Below are 12957 nucleotides of genomic sequence, written 5' to 3'. Positions count from 1 at the left end.
TGAAAACCCTGAATTGGGTTAAATAGGCTTCAGAATGTAGTATTATACTGTATGTGTTTTTTTGAGTGAAACATTTCAGGATACTAATGTCAATGAAACATGCTATAGCAAGGAAGTGAAAGTTTAGCTGCTGAAGTTAACCACCTAAATAATATAAAAATTATTTATTTAATTTAATGCTGTCTTGTCTCGCAGCTAGGAGTCCCGGGTTCGTTTCCCGGGTCCTCCCTTCGTGGAGTTTGCATGTTCTCCCTGTGTCTTTGTGGGTTTTCTCAGGGTGCTCCGGTTTCCTCCCACAGTCCAAAGACATGCAGGTTAGGTGGATTGGCGATTCTAAATTGTCCCTAGTTGTGTGTGTGTGTGTGTCCTGCGGTGGGTTGGCACCCTGCCTGGGGTTTGTTTCCTGTCTTGTGCTCTGTGTTGGCTGGGATTGGCTCCAGCAGACCCCTGTGACCCTGTAGTTAGGATATAGCAGGTTGGATAATGGATAGATGGATAAATGCTGTCTCTCAATATACCATTTTCCATATACAAGTCCTGCTAAGCTTGCCACACACATGGGACTGTGGTGCAGACTATTTAGGAAGCCATATCAAGAGATATGTGTATTGGCCAGTGGTTGATTATTTTTATATTTAACAATTGTTCTAACTGCCCAAACTTCTCCACATGTGAAATCCAAAACTTTTCAGTGATATTTGGTATTTGCCATGGACACAAAAACCCTCAAAAATAGGTCATTTTATCTAGGACAAAACAATCACATATTGGAGAAAAAATAGCATTTCACTTTACTTGTAACAATGTTAAGACAAGCAGTATATCATCATTGCCAGAGTCTCTGTATATATCTACTGTTTTTCAAATCTTCTTTGAAAAGAAGGGACTTTTGTGGCAGTGCTACCTAGAATAAAACACAGGGTGTTAAATGGGAAGAAAAACGTCACATTTTTGTACATATACAAACCAATGAGAGAGTATCAAAAAAGGAACAAGTAAAATCCAAAAAACAAATAAACAAAAAACTCATTTTTTTTGTCTGCCCAAAAATCTCCATCCAGTGAAACAGCTTGACAGCTTGACCGCTATCCCAGTAGAGTACAGTAAGACCCAAAACATTCAATTCCTTACATCCTAGCTTATCCTTCTCTCTGGCCTGCTTTCCTCTTAACAGGTAAGTGTTTTCCCAACTTCACTCTAAAATAGCTTCTGGTCACCCAGGAGTCACTCCTAGGGTCACAGACAGTTGTACTTTGCTCCTGCCACAGCCAGGCCTCAATTCCCTCTACCCATCCAAGATATCCTTGACCACTGAGCCCTTTGTTTCACTTCAAGGTTCCCTACCCTAAAGTAACAGTACATTTTCATATTTCGTATTGTAGAAATGAAAGTTCTGGAGCAGCTAGGAGGTGTTCCTGCCTGTGGTGTTGTCTCAGCCTTCAGGTGCTCTGGGTAGCATTACATGCTTCTTCTCTCTCTGTCCCACTTGGGCTGGTCCCTCACAGGACATACACACAAGGATGTACTTCCTCCTAGTGGACCTTGTGCTTCACTCATTAATTTGCCCCCACCTACTGCGTCTCTGCCTGTCTTTGTCTCTCTCTCTGTCTGTTCTATAGATCTGCTTCAGTCCCCAGCATTACTTTGGGCTATCCTGGTCATGCCCTTACCTCCGCAACCTCTTGCCAGCTGCACATTCTATCAGGATACATTTTGTTCAAAAGAATATACACTCTCTCCAATTACTACTACAAGCTTACCACTGATCTGTTCATATATACCTCTACTGTGACATTTTAATGTTTAGTTGTGTTTAAATAAGACAATCTTATCAATAATATAAACAAAGGATAGAAGAGGGTTGAATTTTGGAAGAAAAAGCTGGCTTTAGATTGTAATGACATGGAGTGATTCTTGAAGGATGACTCTGAAGTATCCTGGTAGAGAATAAATGGAATAGGAATGATAATATACATTCATTTTATCTGGCGTTCAATAAAATGTCTGTCCTCTTAATTAGTCCCCATATATCCAATGATGTAATTCTAGCCAACCTGATTGCAATGCTTTGAAAGAAATAAAAAAGCATTTTAGATCTTCACAAAGTGTCATATTAATTATTAATTATATTGATGTGTATTTATTTGGTGTATGTCTTTATCCATGGTGACTTACATCATTTGAGATATAATTGGTTATATTTCTTCTGTTTTAGCATTTGGAGAACAGGCAGGTGAAGCGGTTGCTCATGGTCACACAAGTATCAGTGGCAAGATTTGAACCCACAACTTCTGGATTTAAAGTTTAAAACCTTAACCACTGTACCACAGCATACCCTCTGAGATAAACCAGCATGCATGGTACCTTTCTGATCTGTTACTTTTTATCCTTTGTTGTTTAATTGACTATTGTTTTGTTATTCTACTTTTACAGGTTCAATTTCAGTGAACAGCAAAAGTACACCTTTTCTGGCAAGTGGGGACAGTGAGATCTTAGACCTTGACAGTGAAATGTACCTGGGTGGATTACCAGAAAACCGTGCAGATCTGATCCTTCCTCCAGAAGCCTGGACAGCATTCCTCAACTATGGCTATGTAGGTTGTGTAAGAGACCTCTTCATCGATGGCAAGAGCCGAGATGTACGACGCCTGGCTGAGGTTCAAAGTGTGGCTGGCGTGAGCAGCTTCTGCTCCCGGGAAACACTGAAACAGTGTGGTGCCTCTCCGTGTCGCAATGGGGGCCAGTGCAGGGAAGGCTGGAACAGATATATATGTGACTGTACTGGCACAGGATACCTGGGGAAGAATTGTGAGAGAGGTGAGGACTTCACTGGGAACCTGATGGCTGAGTGGGATGCAATAACAAGGTAGCCAATAGTCTCAGAGGAGATAGGCATGTTTGGTTTTTACATTTGAAAAGTGAAAATTGGGAAAATGAAGAAGCAGAAATAGAGAACTGAGTGAGAAAATAATACATATATGAAACAGAGTAGGTAAGTGAGTCAAAGCAAATGGCAGCAGTAAAGACTTGATGGATCTTGCAGGATTGAGGAGTGTTATGATGGAACAGGAGAGGTCATTTCTTAATATCAAGGTGTAACTTGCTGGCTCAGTTTAATAACTGTCACCAGTATGACAGAAGCCCTGTCTTTCGTACAATCCAATTTATTCACATAAGATAAATGTAGTCTTATCACACCAAGCTCCTGATAACACAACAAAAGCAATGCTGGCATCTCTGTCAGCATCTCCTACTGAATGACCATTAGTGTCAGGTGTCACTGCTCTGAAAGGAATAGATAGCCTTTTCACTGACTGCCTAGCCATTCTCTGCCATAGCATATTAGCAACTGTTTGCTACAAAGGGAGTGGAAAGTGGGGCCTGTACTAAGATCCTTTGCTGCCATCTTGTGGCCACCTATTAAAATTGTCATAGCTGTCCATGAGAAAATACAGTGAATATAAACTCTGAATTCATCAATTAAGACTTAGTATGAATTTGAAGAGTAGGTTATTCAGATAGGAGAAAGGGAACACTTTTACAGAATATAATTTATGTGTTGGATATCAAAACAATATAGAAACCATTGTAAATCAGTACTGCCATTAGACACGGAGCAGTGAACAGAGCTGAACAATGTGCGCATTCAGCTGTGGCAGAGTACATCTCCAACCACATTAAATTAGAAATTCAGTGTCCTTCTGCTGTTATTTATTTTTTTTTTGTCATCTGAATTAAATTTATATTATGCTTACCATTACATTTAAACTGAGTTATAGTAGATTCTGCAGTTATTTGATAATTTAGGAATGCTTTAGGTATTTGGTAAATATTGTATGTGTTTACCTGTGTGTCTTGACATTTGCAAAAAAAAAAGATTTAGGAATATATATACCATCGAAACATCAAAGAGTGCTAACCCTACTTGACCACATTTTTTCATGAATGGTATTTGAAAAGTGTTTTCTGTGCTGAAAGCTTAAGAGGTTCATGACAGATGTAGCAATCATCATACTCCACTACCTCAACATGGAAGTAGAAGATATCCTTGATATTTAAAAAGTTAAAGTCCCGCTCACCTTGATCTGAATTTGATTAGTGAATTATTGTTGGATTTCTGTACAAGACATGGATTATCCATCCATCCATTATCCAACCCGCTATATCCTAACTACAGGGTCATGGGGGTGTGACGATGTGGGTTCTGGGTCCACACTCCCTTTGATTTAGGAAGCACTTGAACCCAACACCGTCGATAATGTTACCGAGTGAGCTAGTCAATGGAGGCAAATTACTGAGCAAGGGGAAGGTAGAAAGTGCAACAGTGCTTTTATTTAAAAATTGTCCATCAAAACAAGTGTTCCATAAATAGTGCAGTTCATTCAATAAATAATCCATAAAATGAAAACGTGGAGATTCAAAACCATTAGAAAAAGTCTTCTTAAAAACAACGAGGTTAAAATCTTCTCTAGGAAGCAGTTCTTTAAAACAACAAATCCAGTGCATCGTTTATTAGCGTCTCGCCTGCTTATCCCGTTTGGGCCCAGCAGCAGGCAAGACGCTCTCTGCAGCTGCCCTCCTCTACACTTTCGCGAGACTGGAGACCTCCCGATCCCTGGCTCCGGTATGGCACTCATCCCAGTCCCCGAGACTTGATGTCCACCAATGACCAGGACGCACACATTGGGGACTCCACCACCAAGCCTCCCGACTTCCGCTGCCTTTCCGCGGCCCGTCGCTTTCCTCTAGGCACTCCTGCTACCTGGTCACTCAGCGGGAGCAACATCAACTCAAATGTCTGAGTGTTGGCCTAACACCCAGCTTCCTTACAGCTGCCCTCGATCGCGCGCTCAACACACGCACGCACCGCCTGCTTCCTCCCTCCCTGTAACCTCCGTCCTCTTTTCCTCTCTCTCTTTTCTCCTATTTCCTTTCCTTTTTTCTCTCCGATCGTTTCCTTTCCTCTGCACAACCGACTCGCGCTTCTTATTAAAAAGTGAGGGGCCATCACAGCTGTAGCATTAGCCACGGGAGCAATCACGAATGTGGGCAGTTCCTCACCTGTGCACACGGTAAGAAACGCCCACATCGACGACTGCCCCGCGGCTCGCATAACATCGCCTCACGAAGCCGCCTCGGGTGCGGTGATTATTTATTTAAAATGAATGGCCTTTTCTCAATGAGCTGTGGACCCATAACACCACAGGGGGTCTGCTGGAGCCAATCCCAGCCAACACAGGGCGCAAGGCAGGAAACAAACCCCAGGCAGGACGCACACACACACCAAGCACACACTAGGGACAATTTAGAATCACCAATGCACCTAACCTGCATGTCTTTGGACTGTGGGAGGAAACTGGAACACCTGGAGGAAACCCACACTAACACGGGGAGAACATGCAAACTCAATGCAGGGAGGATCCGGGAAGCTTACCCGGGTCTCCTAACTGAGAGGCAGCATCGCTACCACTGTGCCACCGTGCCACCCAAGACATGGATTATGCATTACAAAAATTATTTATGAACACAAGGATGTCCCTAAGTATTCCTAAAACTTAAAATTGTTGTGTCATCTTATCAAGTATGTGTCATAGTTGTGAGGTTTCAAATGCACATTACATTTGAAGCATTCTTCACAAAAACAAAGTTATAACACTAGACGACAAAACCTTTCTCTCAGTTAATATTGCTGTGATTGCTAGTATTTTTGGAAAAATGTTTTTTTTTTTTTGACATTTTGTAATAATTTTACTCTCATTTTCTAATTCAATCCAGTTTAATGAATGATAAGTAATATTTACCATCTTCTTTTCTGATGGGTGTCACCATTTTTTGACAGTTTGTGACTTGTGGATAGATTCGGAATATTTTCCAAAAGACTTTAGTGAATAATTCTTGTGATAGATTTATGGTTATCAATTTTTTGGGTAGTTTTCTATCTTTTATGTTGGCTTTATTCTGACCTTTTGTTCTTTGTCCTTTAAGTTTTAACTCTGCCTATTTGGTTTTGCAACTTCATCTTGTTTTTCCTTAGTCTACACCATTATGTTCTGCTAGTTCCATCACTTGTTTGAATAAACATAAAATGGCCTTGCATAAAATTTAAAATACAGGTATTCTATTATATTTATGTGAAACGTTTCAAATAAAAAGCTGGAGTCAGTTTCAGTTACAAAAAGAAAAGAAATTGCATTCCATAAAGCAGAAGTTCTAATGAGTTAGTTTTGCTCAAAATCAAAAGAGTTAAAGTGGATTATAGGATTATAATAAGCATGTTAAATATTTATTGCAGTCAGTTTATCCATTCATAAGTTATACGTGACACAAGCGACACACACACAAATACAAAAGTAGATTATGCCAAAAATGGTCAAAGCGTGTTCATTATGGGAGGTATTTTCTTAAAAAAAGGAAATGAGAAATAATAAATTATAAAATGAAACTGCAGTTTCATTTTCAAAGTCTACATACAAGAATGCTGTGAAAATGACAAATAAAATATAATTTGCAATTTCATTTTCAAAGTCTATGCACAAGAGTACTGCAAAAAAATAAAAATAAAATGAAGTAACAGCACTTACAATTTAATTTTCAGCCTGAACAGTAATGAAGATGTAAAAATGAAGAGTAAAACTCAATGAAGCATTGGCGCGACCTTCTGCTCTTTGAATATTAATTTTCCACTTTGCATTTTCATTTTCAAATTCTTAACATGCAAATAGCACCGGTCAATGGGCAGGGCTTTGCGCCTCAGTTTCCCACAATTCTTTGTCCTTTATAACTGTAGAAACTTGGATTGACAGAATACTTCTCTCTTGGACTGTGTTTAATTCATGAGTGGGTGAGTGGGAAACTGAGGCGCAAAGCCCTGCCTATTGACCGGTGCTATTTGCATGTTGAGAACATGAAAATGAAAATGCAAAGTGGAAAATGAAAATTCAATGAGCAGCAGGTGGTGCCAGTGCTTATTTGTGTTTTCATTTTTATTTTTACAGCTTCATTGCTGTTCAGGCTGGTGTTATGTCATTTTATTTTTTATTTTTGCAGCATTCTTGCATGTATACTTTGAAAATGAATTTGCTAATGATGTTGTTTAATTTTGTTTTTAATACTTACAGCATTCTTGTGTGTATTCTTTGAAAATGTAATTGCAAAAGAGAGATTGCATTTTCATTTTATAATTTTAATATTTATCTCCTTTTTTTGAAGAAAATACCTCTTATAGTTCATGGATGCCTGAAACTCAAAATTCAACAGTACTACATTCTTTGCATTATACTGTATATGGATAAATACAAAAAATCTTAGCTATTTTTTTTTCAGTATGTTGGTGGTTACTTTGAGCTATACACCCACTACATAAGGTGACTCATGATTCTGTTCTGTGACAGTCACTATATTAAATGACGATTGCTTGCTCAATTGGTTAAACCCATTCTGCAAACCTTAACTAACAATAAATTTGCATTTTTTTTAACTTTTTACAGAAGCTACAGTATTAAGCTATGATGGAAGTATGTATCTCAAAATCATGATGCCAGTAGTGATGCACACTGAAGCTGAAGATGTATCTCTCCGTTTCATGTCCCAGAGAGCGTACGGTCTATTAATGGCCACCACATCAAAGGAGTCAGCGGACACTCTCCGTCTAGAACTGGATGGCGGGAGGGTCAAGCTGACCGTCAACCTAGGTAACGTATGACACGAAGAGAGTGGAAATGTAAATAGTAGAACCTACTACTTGGTTCAAACAACAGTAGGCAGGAACAGGAGCTTTTCTACAAAGTGGCCCCTAGAAACTGACTTGCTTTATATAAAAGTCTAAAAGTGACCCCATTCATGTTCACACAGTCTGCTAGGGTATACTGGGTGTGCTGGTCATAGTTATTGTTCTATTACAGAAGGATTGAAGACTGCACTATAGTACATGTGTACAATTACATACATACTTTTACATTAGGTGTTCAATGAGTTCACCTTTTTTTGTTATGTTCAACTCTTAGTGTTGTGTAGTATTAAATGGTGTGTTTCTCTGCAGAAAAGGAGTGGAAATTCAACCATTTCCAACATGAGACCTTTAAAGGACCACTGTAGATTTTTCTGTTAAATGGTCAATGAACCATTAACCAACCACTAAACTACTCTAGACATTCTTCCTTGCTTACACTACACAATTACATAAATCAGACTGTTAGACTTTGGTTTACATAGTAACATCCTTGGTGAGAATTATCACAAACAATATTACTTAATAATGAGTATGATGTTAACGCTTATGCAGATACTTAGATAGAGTTCAATCTGTTGAGGGTTAAAGACTTCACTGCCACCCAAGCAGACTGATGTATAGAACATGAATGCTGGTCTTTATGATATTCCATCATTTTAAAGGAGAGACCTGCAGAGTCTCAGAGGAGGGAAGATCGCTAGTCAGTTATAAGACTCTGTTTTCTAAGTGACATTAGCGATCATCGACATCTCTTTCTCTGATTCTGTCTCTCCGTTTCTTGCTCGTCTTCATTTTCCCACTGGTTATACACAGCCGATCTTAGAAGATGGAACTTTTTCATCCCTTCAATGGCCTGTATCTGCGGCCCTCGGAGCAAATAGCCACGAGAACCGATGCACTTTTTTTTTGCCCCTCTTATGATCTTTTTTCCAAACCTCAGTTTTTATTACATAGTCCCTTCCCATTTCCCTATTTTAAGATGTGAACTTTAAACTAACCTGTCCTTATTCCTTTAGTTGAAATGTGTTTCCAAGTTTCAGTCTCAATTTTAGAAATAGTGTGCCTCATTTGACTTTAAAGCCTGCCTGTGAGGAATGTGATGCTCTTCTTCAGTGCAGTTATGGAACCTGGACATAAACAAGTTCTATCAGATCTATTTTCACTGTTTTTTTTTTCTAATTTTAATATGCAGTGTTAAATACATTTGTCTAATGAGATGCACTGAAAGAACTAATAATGTATGAGCAATCCTCAACCCTCAGGCTATACCCACATCTACCAATTCAGAAAGCACTGAAATTTTTTCTTTACCTTTTTTTGGTAGGATCAATCTGTTGTGTATACGGTTTGTGGCTGTTTGTGTCCACTATTCTGTAGCGGTTGACAACACGAGACAAAACCCAGCCACACTTTATTTGAAAATAAAAAATAAAATAAGGCAAGCTAAGGATTACTTGACTCTGGGAATTATTATATTTTGAGGATGGCCTGTTTCAGAAGAGATCTCTTTAACTTGACCTGGTATTTCCTAATGTTTAAATAGACATTTTACAATGAAATTGCCATGTAGACATTTTTCTTTGGACTAAATGGTAGTCTACTGTATTGTAAAGGGTTATGATAAGATATGAAGCCAAGTTCACTTAAAATAATTACTATCTACAAAAATGTTCTCTATTAGTGATAGATTTTATCTTCACTGCTTTCAGTTGAAAATCTAACAAGCCTACGTGGAAATATGGCTGCAGCAAATAAATGGTAGGTCAGACTAATAGATTTCAGGCAAGCAGGGCCTTTCTTTTATAGGGTATAGGACAATTTAAAGACAACACTGGACTTGGCAGGATGTATTTAGAGTAAAGAGGTAAACTGAATTCCCTTCTGGAATAAATATGGTGAACATGCATCCAAACCTCAATTATAATTCCTGGTGATGTTCTGGAAACACTGACAAAATCTGCTGCTCCATTCGGGTGACTCTGTTCAAGTAAATGATCACCATAATTCATCTTAAAGGGGACAAGACAAGGTTTAGTGTTTTATTCGATTTGGGATGCTAAAAGCCACCAAAGCAACTGTGTTGAAGAAGAACAGTGCCATCACTATGCTTAGCAGGCTTTTACTAGATAGATAGATAGACAGACAGACAGATAGATAGATAGATAGATAGATAGATAGATAGATAGATAGATAGATAGATAGATACTTTATTATTCCCAAGGGGAAATTCACATAATCCAGCAGCAGTATACTGATACAAAAAACAATATTAAATTAAATAGTAATAAAAATGCAGGTAAAAGCAGACAATAACTTTAAATAATGTTAGCATTTACTCCCCTGGGTGGAATTGAAGAGTCACATAGTGTGGAGGAGGAACGATCTCCTCAGTCTGTCACTGAAGCTACTCCTCTGCTTGGAAATGACACTGTTCAGTGGATGCAGTGGATTATTACAGTCAGTTTCTCAATTAGAGAATGTTTCATACATTTACATGTTTGTTATGTTTTTGATATCCATTTGTTCATTTATTTGCATATGAACATGTTCACAGTTAATCTGGCAATTCATATGGTTATTAAATCTCATCTCCATTAATGTGGTTGAGCAAGAGTAAGCCATTCACAACCTGAAGTTTTCATGAAAACAATTAAGTGCAATTTTGTTTGAATTCTAAGGATAAACATTCACACTCACACAGCAAACTTAAAATTTTAGCTTTTGTGTGGACACATCCCACTGAAAGAGGAAGCCTACCTTGCGTTTGAAAATCCAGCTTCATTTGTCCCTGAAGTTGGGGAAAATTAGGCTGAATCAGTAAATTCATGGAGGGACTTGTGACAACATTTAATTAATTATATAATTATTCGTTTCTGTAAGTTTACATACTAGACCCCTAGAATTAATAAAAGACTGATTTTATATGGCATACAGTTAAAATCTTAGTGAAGCAAAAGTAATGCTTTTTAGTGATCTAACAACTACAGTGCTTGCCTTCATGTTCATGACATGAAGTGGAAATACAAGCCACCAAAGCAACTGTGTTCAAGAAGAACAGTGCAATCACTATACTTAGCAGGCTCGCACACAGAAAGCTGAAATGCTATATTGTCTGTGATAAACAGATACTAAAGTAATTATATAAATGCTGGGGCTTTTCCTATTAGATATATGGATACAAGAAAAAATAAATCATTGTCAGACTACTGTCTGTCTTTTTCTACTGTCACTTGACTCTTCTGACCCATGTATGAGACATGGGTCCACTTAATACCCAGCACCCTCTGTAGACCAGCTATTCCATTACTCATAAATAATTAAGGGGTCAGATAACGAAGTAATCCTAGACTCGCATGAGGCTTTGTTTTTTTATTGGATTTCTTTTGTACTTTTTAAATAAGCGATTGACCTGGACCTTTGCCCAGTACATATTTGCTGATCTTCCTAACAACTGTAGGACCAGAGGCAGTTGTCCTTTTCATTTTCCTGCTAACTCTTTAAGACCACTAAGTGATTTATTCACCTTTCTGTATTATTAATAGTTTTCAAAGAAAAAGTATCAATACCCTGCAGCCTTTTGAATCATTTGCATTCAATGAATTATCTAAAAGCTTTAATATGCTCCAAAATTAATCTTTCCATAGAAATGCATGTGAATTAAGAAACATAGACTAAGTTTTTAAAATAGTATATGTTGAAATTGATGATTACCTACAAATGGTGTCATGACTACAGCGCTGGGACACAAATGCATGAACAAAAGCATACAGTTGCAAACACATGTAAGAAAAATGCATGCAATGACAAATGTAGACATATTGAATCTATCTCCACACCTTTTCTGCCAGGAATTTACATTTCATTTTTGCCAAAACCCATGCACAACTGTTGATTGCTTTTTCAAGTGGATTAATATAATTTAATGCACACCTACAAAGACAACTAAAAAGTTGGACTTTTATTAACTTTAGGATTTATTCATTGTGACGATGTGCTCACTTCCTTTGTAGAGCCTGTTGATTTTTCCTTTCTGAAATTTCAGCTGTTCTTAGACTGTGAGAGAGATATGTATGTTGGAAGGGAGAGCAAAGCAAGCAAAACTCATCCAGAGGTGCCCAAAGCAAGTTATGTGCAGCTTAATCAGTAACTGCAACAGTGAATACTGACATATCAATGTTATTTTTAAAAAATAATGTCTTTCCAGTAAATAAAAATTGCAATTCATGAGAGACTCATATATCATAATTGTAAATCTTTATATATGTATTGTATTTGCAACTGCAGAATCAATAAGAGTGGGGCTTTACCTTACTGTAAATGTTTACACATTATTGAGTGCTTTTTCCTTTGTGTATCTGTCAACATGCACTTTAAATGGTGTGCCCCTCAAACTATCAAAGTTAATTAAAATAAGAAGGAGTGACAGAGATTTGGTTGCATTGGCTTATTATTTTTCGCTGAATGCCTGCATTTCCATTTTTCACATATCCTGGCAGACAGCAAGAGTCAGTTACTGTCAAGGTCAACCTAAACAAATGCATGAATTCAAAAATGATAATGTTTAGTTTAATTGGTCTTTTATTTTCTACTCAGTAATCTGTAATTAGATACTGCCTTTGCTAAATTCTAGGTCTGTGGCACCAAGAAACCACTAATAGAAGAAACAGATTATATTACATCAGTGATTTGGTGATTCAGCATAGAATAAGCGAGACTTCAGTTTTTACTGTAGCTTAAATGCACTCCAGGTCAAAAACACCCAAATTTTTCTAGTTTTTATTGCAATTTAAACAGTTCATGGCAGAAGACAAATCTCAGACCGTAGAACAGAATTTGTGATAAGAGCCTCAAAGGCCATCAGCTTCAAGCACAGTTTAAGAGCTGAGAAGTATCTACCTCCAATTGTTTATTTGTTCTATGTTTTAAATTTCAGAGTACATTACGAAAGGCAGTAATTTCTAGCCCAGGCCAGCCTTTTTTTGTTATATTGCAATTTAATGACTTTCTTACCGTTTCTTTACTGGTCAAACCTGCAGCTCGAAGTCTTCTCTTCACAGTTGAAAGTGACACTTGCTTACTTCGACCACAATTCTGTGAGGCACCTACGTGGTCATTGGGTTTGAAAGGCACGTTCCTGTCAGAGTCTCCTCCAGTTTCCAAATTTTGGAAATTGTACTCACTGACACCTTGGCTTTCTTTGCAATTTCTGTAAAGGAAAGACCTCCACT

General features: G+C 37.9%; 1 protein-coding gene across 8 annotated transcripts in view; it reads left to right on the top strand.

Annotated features, from left to right (window-relative positions):
- The window catches only part of LOC120539266 (neurexin-2-like), a 2018463-nt gene that overhangs the window by 1090059 nt on the left and 915447 nt on the right, over positions 1-12957 (top strand). For all 8 annotated transcript variants that reach the window (XM_039769182.1, XM_039769181.1, XM_039769180.1 and 5 more), the window contains 2 exons: positions 2434-2817; positions 7488-7691. In XM_039769182.1, coding sequence (XP_039625116.1) covers positions 2434-2817; positions 7488-7691 — 588 coding nt within the window. The remainder of the gene's footprint in view (positions 1-2433; positions 2818-7487; positions 7692-12957) is intronic.

This window comes from Polypterus senegalus, chromosome 11 (genome assembly GCF_016835505.1).
Source record: "Polypterus senegalus isolate Bchr_013 chromosome 11, ASM1683550v1, whole genome shotgun sequence".
In the NCBI taxonomy this organism is placed as follows: domain Eukaryota; kingdom Metazoa; phylum Chordata; class Cladistia; order Polypteriformes; family Polypteridae; genus Polypterus; species Polypterus senegalus.
Note: the sequence above shows the minus strand (reverse complement) of the source record. Positions and strands in the feature narration are given on the sequence as shown.